This window comes from Oreochromis niloticus, linkage group LG23, assembly GCF_001858045.2.
Source record: "Oreochromis niloticus isolate F11D_XX linkage group LG23, O_niloticus_UMD_NMBU, whole genome shotgun sequence".
NCBI lineage: Eukaryota > Metazoa > Chordata > Actinopteri > Cichliformes > Cichlidae > Oreochromis > Oreochromis niloticus.
In genome coordinates this window covers 1259399-1282518 of record NC_031986.2, presented here as the reverse complement: position 1 = coordinate 1282518, position 23120 = coordinate 1259399, and the positions used below count along the sequence as shown (strand labels likewise).

General features: G+C 40.5%; 1 protein-coding gene across 1 annotated transcript in view; it reads left to right on the top strand.

Annotated features, from left to right (window-relative positions):
- Nucleotides 1-23120, top strand: part of nlgn4xa (neuroligin 4 X-linked a) — a 159046-nt gene that overhangs the window by 37596 nt on the left and 98330 nt on the right. The window contains exon 3 of the mRNA XM_003454715.5: nucleotides 592-744. Within this exon, the coding sequence (XP_003454763.2) occupies nucleotides 592-744 (153 nt within the window). The remainder of the gene's footprint in view (nucleotides 1-591; nucleotides 745-23120) is intronic.

Below are 23120 nucleotides of genomic sequence, written 5' to 3'. Positions count from 1 at the left end.
GGATACTTTGACACATGAACTGGAGGAGCCACGGATCTTATTTTGAGGAATGACCTTTTACACTTTACTATACATATTGTATGTATGGTTAGCAGTAAGATGCATGATGTAAAGTAATACTATAATCATTAACCTCATAATCTTTCAGCCCCTGAAACAGGGAAGTTTTAGGTATTTTAATTAGTATTTCAAATACCACAGCCTTGTGATTCAAACGATGTAAGCCACTTTAAGTTTAAAAGTTTCATATTAAGTGAAATATAAGAACCCAACAGTAGATCATGACGCTGTCAATATGGGGCCCCACAATTAAAACATAGTGGTTGCCTTAAGGTCTTTAAAGCATCTGATGCTTTGATGTAATCTCTTTCCACTAATGACAAACAAATGTGCAGTTAATTGAAGTGCCACAAAATTGGCCTGGGGGTCTTAGAAGCCCTTTATGGTCTGGGAAGTTAGAGAAATGTTGTCATCTTTGAATACATTTGATTTGTGCTTCGTTTTTCAATCTTTTCCTAAAGCACATTAAAATGGTATATGTGTTATTCCTTATCATAGTGTCTTTAGAACAGTTCATTTTCTTGTCTACAGATATCCACGATGAGAACGGGTTAAAGCCAGTCATGGTTTACATCCACGGAGGATCCTACATGGAGGGAACTGGCAACATGATTGATGGCAGCATCCTGGCCAGCTATGGAAATGTCATCGTCATCACAATCAATTACCGGCTCGGAGTTCTCGGTGAGTTCATCGCTTTAATTGGGGTGTTTTAACTGGTTTGGAGAAGTGCTGATTGTGACATAAGTGGTTTATTGATGTATTGATTGATTTGCCTGTTTGGCTTCCCCTCTTTCATTAACCGGCTCGCTGTTACATTCAGGGAGCTGGACATTAGAAACGTTCTTCTTTGATCACAATATTTACCTTTGAAGCTTTTACTTAAAAACTGATTTGCAGCTGAAATTCACACTTACACAGATATACTTGACACACTATTCCCACTCATCATTGTGGCTTTGGAGTTTTCAAACTGCAGTTTCCTTTTCCTATTCTCCAAGGTTACGACGTGGTTTGCATTTTTTTTCTGTATTTATCTCTGTTTAAAATACTATTATATCAGTGCAGCCCACATTTCTTATTAGGACAATTACCCTTTTCTTTTTGAGATGAACTATGGAAAGACATGTTTCTCTGAAAGTATTTTATCAAATTGTAACAACATTCGTTAATTTGACATGAAAAAAACACTTTAACCTAGCTATCTCAGGTTGTCAGAAGAAAATGTACAAATGAAGACAGATACAGCTCGTTTTTCCAGGCAAGATTCAGACTGACTCAAAGCAGCACTTTTTGTCATTATAGTAATTATTTAGATTAAGTCATGATGCAAATGGACAAAGACTTGGGTGCTAAGGCAAGTGTTTGGTGGACTGACTGTGTCAACATCAAAACAGCTTGCTGACTTGATGATGATGCTAATGATGAGGTAGGCATAAAGGCACTATGATTTTTCCTTTAGAAAACAATCATGCATGTATATTAAGATGGATGTTGAATTTGTGAATGAGTCTAAAATCCTTGGTTTCTCTGATTAACTTTATTACTTGCTTCATTTTTTCCTGATGGCAGTATGCAACCATTCTGCAGGGAATACAGTGGTCCCTCGCTATATCGCGGTTCACCTTTCGCGGCCTCGCTGTTTCGCAGATTTTTTTTGTGCAATTTTGCATGATTTTTTTTTTCGTACAGCGCATTGTGTTCTGCATCCTGATTGTCAATCAATCTCCTGCTGTGTCTCCTGTCCAGTACAGAATGCGTTCAGCTTGTCAAATTTACATAAATCTTCAACCGCTAGCAGTGTGACTCTGAAGTGCTGTACTGTATGTTTGTAAGTTTTCTCCCCTTTGGTTTCTATAATACTGGACTTATTTTTCTATGAAGGTTTGAGCTTTGAGAGTGTTTAAACAAGAGAGAAAAGTGTGAAAATGTCCATGCCTGTCTGAGAAAAGTGTATAAAGTGTGTAGTGAGGGGTTTTACAGCCTTAAAACATCTATAATAATTGTAAAAAATAAAGTTGGCTACTTCACGGATTTCAGCTATCGTGCGTTATTTTTAGAACGTAACTACCGCGATAATAGAATAGAATAGAATAGAATGCCTTTATTGTCACTATACAGTTGTACAATGAGATACAGAGCATCTCCTACTCAGTGCAAACATGCTGGGGGGGGGGTACAGTTCTGCAGCGCTATATACATATGGACAGTATTAACATATGGAAGAAGATGTGTATATATATATATAAAATGTACAATTTACAAGCTGTAAGTAATATGTAATAAATAGTGTTATGTATGTACAGTTGAGTTATTGCACATAGAATTGGTATAAATAGTGGTGGTCCATAGAGGAAGTGGGAAGTGGGGGGCTGTGTTATCGGTGCATGTGTGAGTTCAGGGTGGTTATGGCTTTGGGGAAGAAACTGTTTTTGAGTCTGTGGGTTTTTGTGCTGATGCACCTGTAGCGCTTCCCTGAGGGAAGCAGGCTGAACATGTTGAAGCCAGGGTGGGAGCTGTCCTTGATGATGTTTGCTGCTCTGCTGAGGCAGCGGGAGGAATAAATGTCCAACAGGGAGGGGAGAGGGCAGCCAATGATAAACGAGGGACCGCTGTAATTCTAAAACAGAGATGGATAAAAGCACCGAAGCCTTGTTCAGTTGTACTAACTTACAGTTACCAGTTTGAATAAGTAGTCTAAATTTCCTCTATAGTGTCTTTATAGCGTGGATAATATTATTTATAAATCCCTCATATTTTGGCATCCATCTCTTATACAAATAACCTGTTTCCACTCAGCATGATTGTAATTGTTCAGTTAGGTAAGATAAGAGAAAGATATTGTCTCTGTGTTCAAACTGCTTTGTAGAAGCATCATACAACTTTCATTTTCCTTTACATCAAGTTTGGTGAATTGACTGGTATATTGTTGCATACAGGAAATCCTGACCGGCTGTCTGTCTAAAGGGTCAGAGTCTCTGCTTCTAAAGACTGTTGCCCTTTTAAAGTGGTGGTGGGTAGACACAGCTAGCTCTACCTGCCGGCAGTGCCTACCCAGCTTCCTCATGTATATCATTTAACTGAGTAGTCCCACAAGTCAGATTCGTTTACCAGCCAGTAGCGATGGGAATTCGGGCTCTTTTCAGAGAACCAGCTCTTTCGGCTCCCAACCGGCTCTTCAGGTTGTTTTGTTGCTTTAACTAATTTAATATCAACAACAATATAAAATTATGCACAAAAGGAATTACTAATGTAAAAAAAACGTGGTTTTATTTATATATGTTCATATATAAATATATGCAGTGGCCCCTAGAGACAAAGCACGTACAAACTCCAAAACACATTGCTACGTAACTAACCTTCCTAAACAGAGCTACCTAGATCACTTAAATTACACAATTGAAAGCATATGTGTATTGTTTGTGTATTTATACACAAACACTCATATATATTCAAATAATTAAAAAAAAATATGTTCATTTACCTGTTACTACCACACACCAAATCCGGTCGTTGGTAATTCCTGGCTTGTGTAGCCATTAGGTAACAAAAGCTCAACACTGCCCCTAGCGTCCTGGAGCACCTCCGTTGTGTTTTGGAATTTGTACGTGCTTTGTCTCTAGCGGCCACCGTAAATATACTTTTATTTATTCACGCCACATAAAATGTAATAAATAAATTATAAAATACAAAAACCAACAATTTACATTTCAACTTTTAACTATTTAAATTTTCAGCTTTTTCCTTTTAAACAAATTTAAAATGAAACAACACAAAACACTGCAAACCACAACACAATTAAATATAAATTAAAATATGAAAACAAAAAGAAGATGTACATTCTCTGTCATATGGGCCTGCATGAATAAACTTTCTGAATCCTTTATCATCCGCCACTGAAAATAGTTGTGGATGATTACTATACCTTTCTAATGTGACGTTGTTGTCCCTGGCTCTCTCTGTCTCTCCCTCCCGCTCTGTTCCTGTGCTACTGCGAGTGTAACTACCGCCCCTCCCCCCTCTGCTCAGCGCAAAGCACAAGGCTCGCGTGCGGAGAGAAGCGGAAAAAAGTGCGAGAGAGAGGGTGAGAGAAAGAAAAGAAAAAAACACGGCTCCCAATAAGGAGCCGGCTCGCGTCGTTCACTTCAAAGAGTCGGCTCTAAGAGCCGTTTCGTTCGCGACCGACACATCACTACCAGGCAGACTGTCCCCTTAATGACCTGTTGCACTAATTTAGTGACTATAAAAATAAACCTAAAGGATCTGTTAAACCTGGTAAAACAGATCAAATTAAGTTTTGAAAACAAAATGTAATCTAGTGTGTGCTGTCAATGCTGTTGTTTATTTCTCAAATGACGGCTGCACATCACAGCTCTCAAACGTTGAACTGGATTAAATGAAACATTTAAGGGTACTGCCTAATGAAGACGGTGTGGAAATCTTTTTATTTCTTGACAGATAAATTGACATTTGTTTGCCTGACTATCCCAGGTATTGCTGGTATGCATTCTGTCTTCGAGTAGCACCGCATTTATCCATGTTCTAAATCAACAAATTACATACAGTGGGATGCAAAAGTTTGGGCAACCTTGTTAATAGTCATTATTTTCCTGTATAAATCGTTGGTTGTTACAATAAAAAATGTCAGTTAAATATATCATATAGGAGACACACACAGTGATATTTGAGAAGTGAAATGAAGTTTATTGGATTTACAGAAAGTGTGCAATAATTGTTTAAACAAAATCAGGCAGGTGCATAAATTTGGGCACTGTTGTCATTTTACTGATTCCAAAACCTTTAGAAGTAATTATTGGAACTCAAATTGGCTCGGTAAGCTCAGTGACCCCTGACCTACATACACAGGTGAATCCAATAATGACAAAGAGTATTAAAGTGATGGAGTCACTGTGCATCGTTCAACCATTTGGCGCACTTTACACAAGCAGATGCTGTATGCGAGAGTGATGCAGAGGAAGCCTTTTCTCCGCCTACAGCACAAACAGAGCCGCTTGAGGTTTGCTAAAGCACATTTGGACAAGCCAGCTTCATTCTGGAATAAGGTGCTGTGGACTGATGAAATAAAATTGAGTTATTTGGGCATAACAAGGGGCGTTATGCATGCAGGAAAAGAACACAGCATTCCAAGAAAAACACCTGCTACCTACAGTAAAATATGGTGGTGGTCCCATCATGCTGTGGGGCTGTGTGGCCAGTGCAGGGACTGGGAATCTTGTCAAAGTTGAGGGAAACATGGATTCCACTCAGTATCAGCAGATTCTGGAGACCAATGTCCAGGAATCAGTGACAAAGCTGAAGCTGCACCGGGGCTGGATCTTTCAACAAGACAACGACCCGAAACACTGCTCAAAATCCACTAAGGCATTCATGCAGAGGAACAAGTACAACGTTCTGGAACGGCCATCTCAGTCCCCACACCTGAATATTATTGAAAACCTGTGGTGTGAGTTAAGCTGTCCATGCTCGGAAGCCATCAAACCTGAATGAACTAGAGATGTTTTGTAAAGAGGAATGGTCCAAAATACCTTCAACCACAATCCAGACTCTCATTGGAAGCTACAGGAAGCGTTTAGAGGCTGTAATTTCTGCAAAAGGCGGATCTACTAAATATTGATTTCATTTCTTCATTTCACTTCTCAAATATCACTGTGTGTGTCTCCTATATGATATATTTAACTGACATTTTTTATTGTAACAACCAACGATTTATACAGGAAAATAATGACTATTAACAAGGTTGCCCAAACTTTTGCATCCCACTGTACATACACTCCTGTGAAAATGTGTCACACAATTTCCAGCTTAGATGCTACGAACACCACCCCTGACATGAAACAACTCAAGTTGTTAATTTCACAACTTGATAACCAGCTTTATGTGGCTGCGTCACCAATGTTAGGTTAAGTGAATCCAGATAACAGAAAGAATGTTGAGTATGAGTATGTTGAACTTGCTTTGTACTATAGGGCCCAGGTTAGGTCTGTAGCAAGTTACCATGGCGATTTACCCTAGTAAGAAGTGAAATGTTTTCATAGTACTGAAAACCCAGGGTTACCCCTGAAGTTACCTGGACAAGCCAAAATCCTGCTGGTAGTACAGGCCTGGAAGTCCCTGGAAATTGTTAGGATAAGAGCAGCTACAAGTGCATTGGACAAGCCATATATGATGATCTCCCACAGGCTAGCATCTGCTCATCAGTGAAGTACAGAATGCAGCACTAAATAGTAAAAACAAGCACCAGCCTGAGGGCCAGTCTGAAACCAAGGAGGAAAGTAGCTAGAGTATTTAGCTATACACCTACCAAGTTGTTAAGACAATTTTGCATAATTTGTACACAAAATATGCACAAAAATATCTGACATGTAACAGATGAATTATCTATGTAAACCTGTTGCTGCAACCTCCCTGGCCTTTAGCTTCTTGCAACCATATGTGCTTCAGCTATAGGTGTATAACTTGAAGTCACATGGATTCTCTCGTGATCATGGCTTGCATGTAGAAAAGCTACAGGCAGCATATATAGACTATTGAATGTTTGCAGATCAGGGAGCCACAGATGAACCCCAGTCAGACCAGTCTGGTAGGACCTTTGCTGTTTTCAGTGTCTCATGTTGTTGTGTTTATTCTTGTGCTTGAAATTTTCAGGCAGAGCCCAACAAGAACCCTGTCTAACATGTGGTTAGGAAAACGTCCATAGGTGTTCAGCTGAGCTGAGATCTTATTGCTACAAAGGCTATAACATGGGATTTGCATATTGTTCTTAAACTTGTCACTCATCTGTACATATAGATGAGTGAAACTTGTCTTGACACCACTTGTTGTTCACATCTGATGAAGCTGTTTTCAACAACCACCTTGTTATACGGATACACACATATATAAAACACTTATCTCTGTGTTAAATATGAAATTTCCTTCATGGTTGTTTTTTCCGGGTTTTAATTTTAAGTGTGCTCCATATGGTTTGTCTGCTGTTTGCATGAGGTTTGTTGTTTAGTGAAATGAAGCCACAGTATATCCTTATGAACACTGCCACTGCTCTGCTCTGCTGCGCTGTGCCGTGCTTTGCTCTGCTTTGCTCTGCTTACCATTTGTTATAAGGCCGAGCTGTCTGCACCAGTCTCTATATTTAGTTTCCTGGAAGCCGGGGGGAAAAGGTGTTCTGGAAAAGTGTGCACTGCAGAGAGGAAAAAAGAGAAGAGGAGAGAGACAGAGAATGAGAAAAAGAGAGAGAATACAGATGAAAAAAAACGATAAAGACAACTGATGAAGGAGAACAGTAGGACAAATGACAAAAAGACAATCAGAATGGCAGCTTAGCTAGAAAGTTGATTCTGTTCAGCTTTCAGCAGAATCAACTTTCTGGATTAACCATGCATCCAGACATTCAAATACTAAAATCTTTATGTAACAAAGAAAAAAAAGGAAACAAAAAATCACTCATTAGCATCAATCTGGTTACTTAAGCATGATAGAGTGGCGTTTTAAACAAACTGGTGACAGACCTCAGACCGTGTTTGTTACTTTGTTTCTTTTTCCTACAGAGAATGGAACATTTTGGGGTTTGACTGGCTTGATTTTTAAGATTTCTATCATCATCCTGCTCTATTATTTGGTGTGTTCCAATACAACTAAACTATTCTCTGTTACATTTAGGAGAAAGCAAAGTGACACAAAAGTCAAAGGTTCACTTCCATGAAAACCTTTGTCTGATTTAAAATGCTTCAGCAAGCTTACTACCAAGAACAACAGAGAGAGAGTTTCTCCCAAACTGACTGACTGTTCATTTCAGTTTAATATCCTTCACTTTAAACAAACCCCATCTAGTTTTCAATTCAAAAAGGTTTTTTTATATAGTGCTAAATCACAACAATAATCACTTTATCTCTCAAGTTCAAAAAAGAAAGTATAGAAAGGCTTATGGCCTTCCTAGATCCGGTGAGCACACCTGATCTCAGAAGCTAAGCAGTATGGGGCCTCGTTAGTACTTGGATGGGAAGCCATCTGGAAATACCAAACACTGCAAGCTTTGGGACGTATCTGTGGCTCAAGGGGTAGAGCTGATTGTCTATTTGGAAGGTTGGTGGTTTGATCCCCGACTACTGCATTTTGCATTTGTCCTTGCTGAACCCCAAACTGCCCCCAATACCCCCATCAGCATGTGAGTGTGTGAACGCTTACTTAAAGTGTTAGGTACTTGTATGAATGTAGGTGAATGAGGCTCATAGTAAGAAAGTGCTGTGAGTGGAGTTCACAGTGCAAATGAAATCCTACAGCAGTCTGAGCCAAAAAACCCACAGACACAAGTGAGGAATCATTCAGGGTCACTGGATCCACCCCTAACTGCAGGTTTTATCAAGTTTTGATGCTATATATCTTCCAAAGATCCTTTAGTACTGCATCAAACAAAAAGCACCCACTGAGAGCACAGCCTTACTTGTGATTCCTGAGTTTCCAAAAGTAGAATGGGAGCGCTTCAGCTATCAGGCCTGTCTTCTGTGGAACCAGCTCCCAGTTTGGATTCATAATGTCCCATGTGCTTTTAACAGTGGACTTAAATTGAACTTTTTGAGTATATAAAAAAAAAAGCTTAGACTCAGGACTGGTTAGGGTGACCCTGAAACATATTCTAGGCCTTAGGCTCAGCCCACTGGAGAACCTCTAATGCACTGTTTTTTGACTCTCCAATGCTGCTATTCTATGCCATTAACATGTGTTTGCTCTCTCCTGCAGTTTTTGTATTTTGTTGTTTTGTATTCTCTCTGTGCACCTTTTGCTAAATTTTCTTTCCCTTCGTCTCCCAGTCAATTATGAGACATCGTTAAAGAGGCTTTGTGCCCAACCATCGTCAACTGTCTCTCTCTAACTAGTGAATTTAGCGAAAGCATCCTCTTGTCCTCTTGACATTGTATCTGCATCATTAGTCAAAAATGTCTTCCAGGCTATTGGTCCATGTGTGCTCACTCTAATCAACTCTTCACTGGCGTCTGGTATATTTCCGGTTTATTTTAAAAATGCTGCCATTCTCCTACTTTTAAAAAAACCTCAGCTAGACCCTTCTCTTTCGAGCAGTTACCGGCCAATCTCTAAATTACAGTTAATTGCTAAGTTTCTAAAAAGGTTGTGGCTAAGCAACTTATAGCGGCTCTGGACAAACACAGCATTTTTGATAAGTTTCAGTCTGGCTTTTGTTGAGTTCACTCCATGGAAACAGCCCTTCTTGGGTCTCTAGTGACATTTTGATTAGTAACGATGCAGGAAAATGATGTGTTCTGCTTATGTTGGACCTCGCGTCGGCGTTGACCACCACGTCCTGCTTGAAAGGCTAAAACATTTGGTTGGTGTACCTGGAACTGCCTTGGAGTGGTTCTCATATCTACATCACTGATGTTTTTCTGTGGTGGTCTCTGATTTTAGGTCATCCTCTACCTCCCTTACTTATGGTGTCCCTCAGGGTTCGACTATTGTTTTTAATACATCTTGTCAGAAGAAAATTGTGTATGTGATCAGCTACATGAAATGAATTCTTTCATTTATCATTAAGCACATGTCTACGTGACTTTTCACCTAGTAACTTGTGTGATGAACTTATTCAGCTACTAACCGCTTCCTGTTTTCAGAGAACATTTAGATGTAGAGAAGAGAAACCTCAGCTCTTTTACAAGAACATACAGATGTAGAAAAGGGAAAAACCCGCTGCTCTGAGTGACGTTGTTATCTTTGTACACACACACACACAGACACAGAACTGTATAAATAAAGCACGCAGGCAATGATGAGACGCAGGTCGTGCGTCCATGACTGCCCTCGCGAGTGAAAGAATCTGCAGTGTCTAAGCTGAAGAAAGACCAGGGTGATTTTTAGAAATCCCCTGTCACATCTTCAATTCAATTCAATTGAATTTTATTTATATAGCTCCAAATCACAACAACAGTCGCCTCAAGGCGCTTCACAGGTACAGAGAAAAACCCAACAATCATATGACCCCCTATGAGCAAGCACTTTGGCGACAGTGGGAAGGAAAAACTCCCTTTTAACAGGAAGAAACCTCCGGCAGAACCAGGCTCAGGGAGGGGCGGGGCCATCTGCTGCGACTGGTTGGGGTGAGAGAAGGAAAACAGGATAAAGACATGCTGTGGAAGAGAGACAGAGATTAATAACAGATATGATTCGATGCAGAGAGGTCTATTAACACATAGTGAGTGAGAAAGGTGACTGGAAAGGAAAAACTCAATGCATCATGGGAATCCCCGGCAGCCTACGTCTATTGCAGCATAACTAAGGGAGGATTCAGGGTCACCTGTGTAATATTCTGTTCTCAAACCATGAATAAAGTATTCTTAATCTGCTTCGTGAGCCACCATTTTCTTTATTGCCGCTCGTTCAGTTCACATAACCACACCCACTTCCGTAAAACAAACACTCCCCGTTGCCACTACGGCAAACCACAAGGGACAGTAAGCACAGAGTGCAAACATTATAAACAATACAACAACCTGGTCCAGCCCTAACTATATGCTTTAGCAAAACGGAAAGTTTGAAGCCTAATCTTAAAAGTAGAGATAGTGTCTGTCTCCCGAATCCAAACTGGAAGCTGGTTCCACAGAAGAGGGGCCTGAAAACTGAAGGCTCTGTGTTGGGTCTGTTCCCACAAACCCCGCTAATTCTAGAGACTTATTCATCATGAATGAAAACAAGACAGTCGATCGATCGATTACTTGCGCAAGGGAGGCCTCATCTGTGTCCAGCACGAAAATGACCCCAAATCCGGCCTCCTCTCGCTGCCTTTTATTGAGAGACAGTTCACACAAAACACAGCAAAGCAACACCCACATGGTTCTAAGGCATTGTATGTATATGTGTGAACTTTTATATGTAAGTAGGAATGTGTGTGTGTGCGTGTGTGTGTGTGTGTGTGTGTGTGTGTGTTTTGGGGGTGCGTTTGTGTGACCTCCTGATGGCCAAAGGGTCATAAAAGCAGGAAGCTTACAACACAAGAAACAGATCTTTCAGATAGGATGTATCTACAATAAAACCTCCCCCAACACAAAGTGGTTAGAGGTGCTCAGGATCAAAGGAATGGCTTTGATAATACTGCTTGAACTAAGACTGTACAAATTTAAGAAAAACAATGGCAACATTCAACAATTAGACCTAACACTCTGCCTCCCATTCTACTTATAAATACTCTAGGAACAACAAGTAAGCCTGCAGTGCGAGAGCGAAGTGCTCTAATAGGGTGATATGGTACTACAAGGTCATTAAGATAAGATGGGGCCTGATTATTTAAGACCTTGTATGTGAGGAGCAGGATTTTGAATTCAATTCTGGATTTAACAGGAAGCCAATGAAGGGAAGCCAAAACAGGAGAAATCTGCTCTCTCTTTCTAGTCCCTGTCAGGACTCTTGCTGCAGCATTTTGGATTAACTGAAGGCTTTTCAGTGAGTTTTTAGGACATCCTGATAATAAAGAATTACAGTAGTCCAGCCTGGAAGTAATAAATGCATGAACTAGTTTTTCAGCGTCACTCTGAGACAGGATATTTCTAACTTTAGAGATGTTGTGCAAATGGAAGAAAGCAGTCTTACATATTTGTTTAATATGTGCGTTGAAGGACATGTCCTGGTCAAAAATGACTCCAAGGTTCCTCACAGTGTTACTGGAGGCCAAGGTAATGCCATCCAGAGTAAGAATCTGCTTAGATACCATATTTCTAAGATTTTCAGGGCCGAGTACAATAACCTCAGTTTGATCTGAATTAAGAAGCAGAAAGTTAGCGGCCATCCAGGTCTTTATGTCTTTAAGACATTCGTGCAGTTTAACTAATTGGTGTGTGTTACCTGGCTTCATGGATAGATAGAGCCGTGTCATCTGCATAGCAGTGAAAATTTATGCTATGTCTTCTAATGATGCTGCCTAGGGGAAGCATGTATAATGTAAACAGAATTGGTCCTAGCACTGAACCCTGTGGAACACCATAATTGACCTTAGTGTGTGAAGAGGACTCTCCATTTACATGTACAAATTGGAGTCTATTAGATAGATATGATACAAACCACTGCAGTGCAGTACCTGTAATACCTACAGCATGTTCTAATCGCGCTACTAGGATATTATGGTCAACAGTATCGAACGCAGCACTGAGGTCTAGCAGGACAAGCACAGAGATGAGTCCACTGTCAGAGGCCATAAGAAGATCATTTGTAACCTTCACTAAAGCTGTTTCTGTGCTGTGATGAGCTCTGAAACCTGACTGAAACTCTTCAAATAAGCCATTCCTCTGCAGATGATCTGTTAGCTGTTTGACAACTACTCTTTCAAGGATGTTTGATATGAAAGGAAGGTTGGAGATTGGCCTATAATTAGCTAAGACTGCTGGGTCTAGAGATGCTTTTTAAGTAAAGGTTTAACTACAGCCAGCTTGAAGGCCTGTGGTACATAGCTGATTATTAGAGATAGGTTGATCATATTTAAGATTGAAGCATTAATTAATGGCAGGACTTCTTTGAGCAGTTTTGTAGGAATGGGGTCTAAAAGACACGTTGATGGTTTGGAGGAATTAATTATTGAAGTTAACTCAGAAAGATCAATTGGAGAAAAAGAGTCTAACTTAACATCAATGGTACTAAAAGTAGCTGTAGATAATATTACATCTGTGGGATGATTATTGGTCATTTTTTCTCTAATGATAAGAATTTTATTTGTGAAGAAGTTCATGAAGTCATTACTAGTTAACGTTAAAGGGATGGTTGGCTCAGTAGAGCTCTGACTGTTTGTCAGCCTGGCTACAGTGCTGAAGAGAAACCTGGGGTTGTTCTTATTTTCTTCAATCAGTGACGAATAGTAAGATGTTCTGGCTTTGCGGAGGGCTTTCTTATAAAGCAGCAAACTATTTCTCCAGGCTAAATGATGATCCTCTTAATTTGTGACACGCCATTTCCTCTCCAGCTTACGAGTTATCTGCTTTAGGTTACGTGTTTGAGAATTATACCACGGAGTCAGGTACTTCTGATTTGAGACCTTAGTTTTCACAGGAGCTACAGTATCCAGAGTCGTACGTAGTGAGGAGGTAAAATTATTAACAAGATAATCGACCTCTGTTGGGGTAGCGTTCAGATAGCTGCTCTGCTCTGTGTTGGTACAGGGCATTGAAGATGATAACAGTGGGTGGATTATATTCTTAAACTTAGTTACAGCACTTGGCTGCACCAGCTACAGGGGCCTGGCTAGCTACGGGTGAATGAAGGGTGCGAAGCCGAGTCTCCAATTCAGTAACCCTGGCCTCCAGAGCTGCAAATATGCTACATTTGTTACAGGTATCATTACTGCTAAAGGAGGCCGAGGAGTAGCTAAACATCTGACACAATGAGCGGGAAAATGCAGGAGGGACAGGTGAAGTAGCCATGGTGCTAACGAGTCGGCTACGAGCTAAGCTAAGCTAGCGAAACAGTACAGAGACAGTGAGTGAATACTTTGGCTATCAATTAGGTAGTGAGTACACAGAAAGGATGCTTCAGATGAAGGACGTGAAGATTATACTATGAAAAAAGAATGTATTTAAAAGTTTTTAATTAAATTGCTAAGCAGAAAAGCTACTCAGAAACACCACTGTGTTTGAGCAGGAACAGGAAGTGATACTCTACCACAGAGCGAGCGAACACCAAGTCTTCTCCCCCTCCTGCATATAATGGGCACCTTCGAGAACATTTCCTAACACTGTTATGCTGATGACATTCAGTTGTACGTTTCTTTTAAGCTCCATGATTTATCTAAGCTCCAGCTTCTGAATGACTGCTTAGATTCTATCAAACGTTGGATGGCTGCAAATTTCCTTCAAATCAACGAGGGGAAAACTGAAGTCCTCTTATGCGCTCCCCAGATAGTGAAAGCCCTTGGTCCTCTCTCGGTCTATGTTAAATCCTCTATCAGGAATTTAGGTGTCACTTTTGACTCGACTCTCACATCGGATGGTCATCTTAAATCTCTGGTTCGGTCTTGTTTTTATCATTTAAGAAATGTGGCTAAGTTAAGCACTATTTTATCTCGCTCTGAACCTATACATGCATTTATTTCTTCACGCTTCAACTATTGCAACTCACTGCTTATGTGTCTAAGCAAAGGTTCCCTGGAGCTTCTGCAGGTTGTGCAAAACGCTGCAGCTAGGCTTTTGATAAAATCCTCTAAGTATTCACATGTGACACCGCTGCTATCTCAGCTACACTGGCTTCTTATTGAATTCAGAGTCCATTTTGACTGGCACCAGCCTACATCTCTGATCTGCTACAGCCCTATGTCCCTAGCAGGTCCCTGAGATCATCTGATCAGGCCTTACTTGCTATCCAGCGCACTAAGAGGAGAACTAAGGGTGATAGAGCTTTTGTGCCCCTAGACTGTGGAACTCTCTCCCCTAAACCTTAAGAACTGTGGACTCAGAACTGTGTTTTTAAAAAACAACTCAAAACTCACCTTTTTAAAATTGCTTTTGGTTCATTTTTGCCTGTTTTATGTTGTCTGTTTGACCTTTTATGACTTGTTATCTTCTGTTTAGGACTTTGCGATTCTGTCTGGAAAGGTGCTATATAAGTACAATTTTATTTATTATTATTTATTTAACACAGGATGGTCTGTAGCGTATACTATAAAGTACCTAACTGTTGTGAAGTGGAACTATATAAATAAAATGACTTTTAATTTAAAAATTGCAATTTTAGATGATACATTTCAGTAAGAAGTTGTTTCTCTGATAAGGCTGCTCTCACACTCATCCTCCAGTGTCGATCTCTACCAAAGGAAGAACAAAACAGGTAGAATGAGAATAGTCTGTGAAACATCTGTAAACACAGCAGTATTGTCACCTCACTCATGTCTGAGTGTTGCAGTTCAAAGGATTCACACAGATATTTCCAGCAGCTGTTGAGAAGGTGCTAACATGCAATGGTGCCTGACTCAGTGAGTGAGTAAATAGTGTGACACTGGGCTGAAGCTGATGCCTAGTGTGAAGGGACAGCAATCTCTGCAGGCCGAGCAGCTCGATAGTGTCTGTGCCGGCAGGCTGATTGGAGAGAGGTGTGAGAAGTCATCAAACACTCATCAGCTCGCACCACTTTAACATCACATTCCCTGCTGGACGGCCGTCAGTGGCTGTATCATTTACACCTTTTTCCACATCTCACATTGCTCTGCTCTGGTCTTGTTGTTTCAACAGTACTAGTGAACAACTCAATCCACCCTGTTGCTAAAATTAATCTGCTATAATGTGTCAAAAAGTAGCACATATCAATATTGGGTCAGGCCAATATCAGCTGCCCAATGCGGGGGAGCAAGAACGATGCTTGCATGGATCATACATGTCAGGATCCAAATGTACATGCGAATTGCCTCAGATGTCAGTGTTGTAGCGCATCTCTCACTATATGACCATTAAAGGAGGAAAAAACACTTAAATGACTGAACATAAAATAAAGACTGTTTCTGTGTTTGTCTCGTATATCTCTTTGGATCTTGTTGCACTGAGTGTGAAATTATTATTTCTACATCTTCTGTTGCATTATGCTTTCTACCATATTGACTTGTAACTGCACAGCTGATTCCAATTACCCTTAGTGATTGGTCTTTTGTAACAAATATCCCAGTGCGCTGCAGCAACAGTGTTATGACAAATGTTTTTGTGTGCTGCACTAATTAGTGTGAACTATGGAGTTTGGCACTGCGAAGCGTTTAGAATTCTTTTTCAGCTCATCATTTTCATTTTTTGGTTGTAACAGTGAAGCTGCACAGAGTAGGCATAGTTACTGGGCTCAGTCATCCAAAACAACAGACGGTGCACAAAAGAGGTGAAGGGGAGACTACAGGAAGGGTGGAGGTGAGTATCAGGGGTGATTTATGGCAGAAGGATAGCAACAAGAGAGAAAGGGAAGGTTTACACGATGGTAGAAAGACATGCTATGATGTATGGTTTGGAAACTGTGGCGCTGACAAAAAGACTGGAGGTGGCAGACTTCAATATGTTAAGGATTTTGTTGGGGATGACCAGAATAGACTGGACTACATATGGGTACAACAGAGGGACACCTCGGGTGGAACGCTTTGGAGACAAAGTTGGAGAGGCAAGGCTGAGATGGTTTGTGCAGGGGAGGGATATATTTAACAAAGGCAGGAGCAAAAGAGGAAGACCACAGAGCTCATGGATGCAGGGAAGGGGGGCATGCAGATGGTTTGTGTACAAAAGCTAACAGCTATAAAAGCTGAAACCATAGCTAAAGGAAGGTAATACACATTTATCACACACAAACACTCGATTTAATTCCCTCCAAATTACATATTTGTTGGAAATCATTAAAATACAGAAACACATTACATTGGCAAAGATAAATAAATACACTTAAATACACTTTCCTTTCAAGTAGCCTTTTTAGTATTGACATTCAAAATGTAAGCATGTAGCCATTATTCAGTTTGACTGCTGCTGTTGACTTTCAGACCACTGTGGAAATAATCCAGCATTCAAGAATTTCAAGTCAAGTCATTATAGTTTAAAAGGAATGCTACAAGCTACTGCAGTAATTCAACTAGTTCTGATCTCAGTAATATCACTAATTAGCTAACACAAGCTTTACAGTTACTGTGTATCACAGTGACTGATTGCTAAATCTGTGGCAAAGAAGCAGAGCTGCACTTCACAGCTGGTTATTTTAACAAAGTAAAGAGCATCACTCTAAAACACACCTTTGTGTGCAACAGTCATGTCACATCTCACAGCTTTCCTTACCTAAGACAAGCGATAACAGGTCATTAAAAACACGATCAAACAAACACAGAACAGTTAACACTTCACTAATATGTGTAAAGATGTTCCTACCCTGAACAAAAATACAAGTACTGCCAGGCCTTTATCGTTTGGTTTTCTTTGTTCATATAGAACAAAGAAGGGAAAGAAAATACCAATAATTCATATATTTGTGTGTAAAATGCTCATATGCACAGTTTACACTCAGATTTATACAAAGACACTGTAAATGAGGCCCAATGCCACTTCTGCTTTCCTCACAGCCTCACCTTAGATCTTGGTCCAAGATAAAGTCTCTTGCATGTCATTATTGTTCTTCTCACATAATTATTGTTTTGTCACCTGGATCCATGATACATCTGCACCACGGTCCAGCACCAAATATCCCCAAGGGAATCCAGACGTAGACCCCATCCTGCCTAATTAGCATGCAAAACCCCTTCAAATCTTATCATATGTAACCATCCATGCTCTGCACCGAGCTTTTGGTTGTTAAATCTTCCAGAATTTCGTTCCGCAAATGTTTCTTGACCACACATCAACAAGGATTTCCTCTACATTGTTTTATCGTACTATCCAAGAGGAAGAATCCTTATGTAATAGCGTTGCACAATTGTGTGTTTTTAAGACTAGTTTCCATACATCTGTTTGAGTTTCAGTCTCACTGCTCTCGTGAATTTTTTTCCTTCAGCAGACAACTGCTTTGAGGGAGAGAACTCTAATCAAACCACTGCATAGTACCTGCTCACAAACAAAGAGCACAATTAAACATAACAGTTTTAACAAAGTTCGTTTTTTTGTAGTTTATCGCAGATAAGCTAAGAATAACAGATAGGGAGACAGAAAGCTGTTAGTTTGTTACTTTTATTTAAAACTCCTTTTTAGTCACATAGCTGTCTTGCATAATCTGTGTGGTTCCTCTTTATTCTAGTATTTCATTCTAAATTCTTCTGTTCTAATCCTTTACCAGCCTCTCTTGTAGTCAGAGGCAAAGTGCTCAGCCTCCCAAGCAGCCTCTTCCTCCTGCTTCTTTATAACTCTTCAGTTTCTGCAAGGGCAGCTATTGCTGGGAGGAGGTCATTACCACTCCAGAATTCTTCCCCCTGGTTGTGGAGTGATGACAGCACGTGAGGAGAGAGAAGAAGATGCTGTCACTGTTGTCGCCTCACGACAGTGGTGAGCAGCAGATATCCACTTTGCTTGTGAGTCAGGGTATGAGGTAATGTCTTCTGACGTGACACAGAAAGGCCGATGGCTGGAGCTGCAGTTCAAATTCTGCTACAAGAAAAAAAGGGTGGAAAAACCCTGAAAAACATGCTTTTGATCTTGTACACATGAAGAGGGTGAGTGGAGTCATCTGTCACTTACATGGCAAATGTTGCTCTATGTGCCTTTGACAGATTGTGCCAGTGCCTTGGTCCCAACTAATCAGCAGTATCTACTAGTTCTCATTACATCTGCCTTTTCCTTTTCCCCCATGTGTTTTTCACACTGATTCAGGTTATTGGATTAGATACAATTTCCGAGAAATACTCAGATTTTTTAATGTATAATAATGTCATGAGACAGTTATTATCATGTTTAAAGCACAGAGCTGGGATCTAGATATGTTAGCCTAGTAGCTTAGTGTTACATCCCCAGCCAAATGGTAACCTCCACATAACATGAGGTGCCACTCCCCACTCCAACTACCCCCCAAGAATAGACCAGCAACACAGAACCACTGAAAATACTAGACGCCAGTATATTTGCTTTAGAGATGAGCAGTGCCAAAATCAAACTAATTTCTGATGCTGCCTAGTTTTCCCTAACTGAGAGTAAAAGGCAAATTAAAGACAATTGTCTAACTTTGACTAATTTCAACATTCACAAACTATTTACAGAATGCTCCTGGTAAACGACAAACATATCAGAAGATATCAGAATATCAGAAGTTCCCCAACAACTTTTGTTCAGACTTCTCATACTCATCTGGTTGGTTTTCTGGATGTCAGCTGGAGGTTCAATCATCCGATCAGGACTCCGGAACTCACCAATCACTTTTTGCCGAAGTTTGTTTTCTCTGTTGAGTCAGCTTCACAAGAATTTGTAGTCACAAACAAAATAAAGTAGTCCAAAATGCTTCTTTCTGGTACCATGTGGCCAAAAACTAAATCAGTAGGACTGAACCCCAAAGATTTCTGACACATCTCTGGTAGCAAACAGCAGTAGCGATAACCTCTCATGGCACTCATGCAAAACAATGTTTTCAGTTTGGTAGAACATTTCTCATGCACTCTGGCTCTTTGTGTAATAAGTGCTGCAAGTATTGTGTTTGACACAAAGTTCTGTCATATCCTGTACATCTTTTGTACATGAAGTTTGTGGCCTGATTGTTTAGATGTCTTTTGAAAACCCAAAGGTTGAATAAACCTGATCAGCACTTTCACAGTGGCACAAGTTTTAAAGCACAATGACATGATTGTGATGGTTTCCTGATTTTGTGTTTGGAAAAGAACCGACACAATCAATAATCACGTGCTCGAATGGCTCTCCAGTACCTGCGATCAGTTTGAATGGCTTGTCAGGACTCACATGATCTGGTTTATCTGTAATTTGACATGAATGGCATGAGAGACAGACTTTCACAACTTGAGACTTTAGAAAGTTTAATAGAGGAACAGAGTTTCATGACACTCGTATCTGTCAGTGGTGTTTCGATGACCTCAGGGAATGGAAAGACTTCACTGCCTGCCAAATCATTTCCGAGAATAATGTCAATACCAGCAACTGCAACTGAGGTTGCACAGCGATTTTAAATTTGCCTGACACAATCTGGGATAACTACTGAATGAAATGCAATGACGCACACACCATGCAGAACTCCACACGTTAACCCATCTCTGCCACTGTAGGACTGAGCTGGAAACAGTAGGACACCACCATGAGTACGCGGATGTTTTGCACCAGTGTCATGCAAAAAAAGAGACTACACACTCCCTAGGCTTTGTAATGTACCTGCAGTGCGCTCAAATGCTGTGAAATGTGAATCTACTTCAGAGTCTCTGAAAGGTGGGACTAATTTGTGACTGCTCACATCAAAGCTGTCTTCTGGCTTAGGGGATGATGACCGAGGGGCTGACTAAAGAGTGGAAGGACTGGCAAATGCAGCTCCTTGCTCCATTTCCTGAGCTCTCTCCTTTAATGCATGACCTCCAACTTTATGAGCAGTTCCTAAATGAGCAACTCTAGCTCCTTTATAAGATGCATTACTTGCAGTTCCTCTATTGAAGCACCAACTTGCACAGAGGGACTTTGCAGTCAGCCAGGAACACCAGCAACAGCACCTAACTCTTAAGCAAAGAACTTTGCAAAAGGTATGAGGTCATCTTTCTTACACCTGTTCAACTTTTCTTCAGTTACAGTTAAAGTCCTCTAACTTAAACTCCATAGTGCCACCCCAACACAAGAAAAAAACAAATAAATAACAAAGAGCAACTTACCCAAAGCAACAACAAGGACAATAATCACAAGAAAGAATGGACAAACCCAAATTCATGTTTCGTCCCTGGGCTTGGGTTAACCTCAACATAACATGAGACAAAACTCCCCACTCAGAACAGGGAGGTGAAACTTTATTAAATCAGCCAGTCAGCAATCTCCACCTGTTTAAGCCAACACACACACACCTTAAAAGGAGAACCACATGTTCACACATAGTCTAGTGGGAGGATATAAATATAAGGGTAAGCAACACAGCAAAATCAAAAACTAGACGCAGGGGGAAACTGCTAGCCTGGTTTTACTAAGATTTAAAAACACATCTTTAAACAACTTTAAAACTCACATGTAATATTATATTTGCAGTAAGATGGCTATAAATAGCTCATTCACAGCCTCAAACTCAAACTGAACTAAATTATGTGCATGCAGGTTTTAAGATTTTCAATATGTGTATTATAATATATTGAATTTGTTTTGCTTCTTTAATACTCTGAATTGAAGAATGTTAATAGTAGCTCTACATATTAAACTTAAAAAGCTGAACTATTTGGTATCAGATCTGTAATGCTAATGATCATCACAGCTTGGTAGGAAGGTGTAGCTCTTTAGCTGCTTTTCCATAAGCACCTACTCGGATCGACTTGGCATGGTTCACCACGGTTCCTGGGGTTTTCCAGTAGGTCATAGTACCTGGTACCACGTACTAAAACAGCACCTGCACAGCCGGGGTTCCAAGTGATCCAAGCAAGTACTAAAATGTGACATCGTCAGACTGCATGCCACCGATTGGCTGGTCAGTATCAACATCCGATGAGTCATGAGACCATCTCGTTCATGAAGATCAAAACCACCATTTTTTAAACCCGTCACTGAGGGTTATGGCTACAAAAAACAAGGCGTGGTCCCCGAGTCTGACAAGAAGCCCCATGCTGAGCAGCAGGTATCGACGTCCACCTTTGTTGTAGGGTTCGAGTCGCATACCGATTACGTTACGGGACGCTCGGACACGTTGCTATGACAGCAAGCACGCACATTAGGAGGAACTCAATTGTAATGGCAAACCGAGTTGTGGCGAGCCGTGGCGAGTACTAATGGATTAGGGGCTTTTGTCTTTTTGGGACTACACTCTGTTTGTTTTTACTAGTTGTTGGAAAGTTTTTGTCATTTGACTTGTTTGAGTCATTTTTGGTAAGAAGCATTACATTTGAAATTTTATTAGCTTTTGTTGCTACTCTCCATATACAGAAGGCAGAATGGAGATGGACGCCTCTCGCAGCATCAGCCTACACGTAAACATAGCTGTGCTGCAGCCAATAACAGCAGATACAATGGCCAAAGGAAAGCACAGTTGTTCTCTTCTTTTTCTTTTCATTTTAATTGTCTATTGCTCCTGAAACCTCCATGATCCAATACTGTTTTCCTCTGACGACAGAAGATGGCTGCAGCAGCAACAACAAAGGCTGCATAGGGTGGGGACCTGTCCTGTTTTCTCAGAGATCTGTGCTAGATGAGTGCGCTATAGTTCGCTGAGTAAATGCTATGACAACCAAAGAATAGTTAAGATAATTGCAAGCTGCAAATGATTTTTTAGTAATTGCAGATGGGCAAGAATGCCATGCTTGTTTTTCTCTGAATGAAAAGCAGCACAACCTGGTTTGGAGGATGATAAACGGGACCAGAAAATTACCTCATCCACATGAACACTCTGAGAAAACAAAGCAAAAATATCCCCAACACATGTAAATCAAAGTGAAGGAGAATAACAGCAAAGATTTTATAGCTTAAAGAGCTGGTATCACTCAGTGGGCATCGGTTAACTTCCCCCTGTCATGTCCTGTGACTACCTCACACTTTCCTCACACTGGCACTCATTTGTTGACATAATGGACTCCATCTGTACTGTATTTGTAATAAGCAGCATTGTACATCACTTTGGGCTCATAGCAAAGAAAGAAAGAAATGCACAGCACTACACACATCTCCGCCGCCAGCTCCCTCCGAAGCCTTCTCCAAACGGCAGCTCAGTTCATCTTTAAGCCATTCGCCTTTATCTAGTAAAAAACGCTGTCAAACCTAAAATGAGGCCGTGGGCCCAGCAGGTGATGCAGAATAAATGCCCTACATCACTGATTTCATAAGAATATTAGTAAAGTCTTCTTTTTCCCACCTTTGTTCAACCTTTATCCTTAGTAGTTAGCTTTCATTGTGTCACCACTCAGCCATTGCTCTTGCATCACAGCTGTCATATTTTTAAAGCATGTTTGTTATGTGCACAGTTTAAGATGTTACAGAGCCCAGACCCTGGAATCTGATTGATGCTTATCATAAAAGCCTTAGCATGAAATAGTAAACAGCTTTGAAGAGAAATGTCTGGTATGTCAGCTTTGTTCCAGATTACTCAGAGATGTGACTATACAACCATCAATATGAGCTTTCATATCACACTCAGCCCATTGTGGTTGAAAGGCAGGTTGTCTGCACAAAGACTCAGTATACCTTTATTCAGCTCCTGCAGACACTTAGGACATCAAAGACTGCTCTTCCTTACACTTGCAGAAAGGCAAAAACACCCATCAGAGGATATTACTGAATTTTTTCTTACCTGCAGGCTGACGTATCCTGGATCAGGGTGTAAGAGGTATGGAAATGAAAGCAATATATGAAAATGCTCTTGGATTATGTGATTACTGGCTGATTATTGGGGGGCTGTGGCTCAGGAGGTAGAGTGGGTCGTTGCTACAGGTGTCTGGACATTCACCTGAATAACTC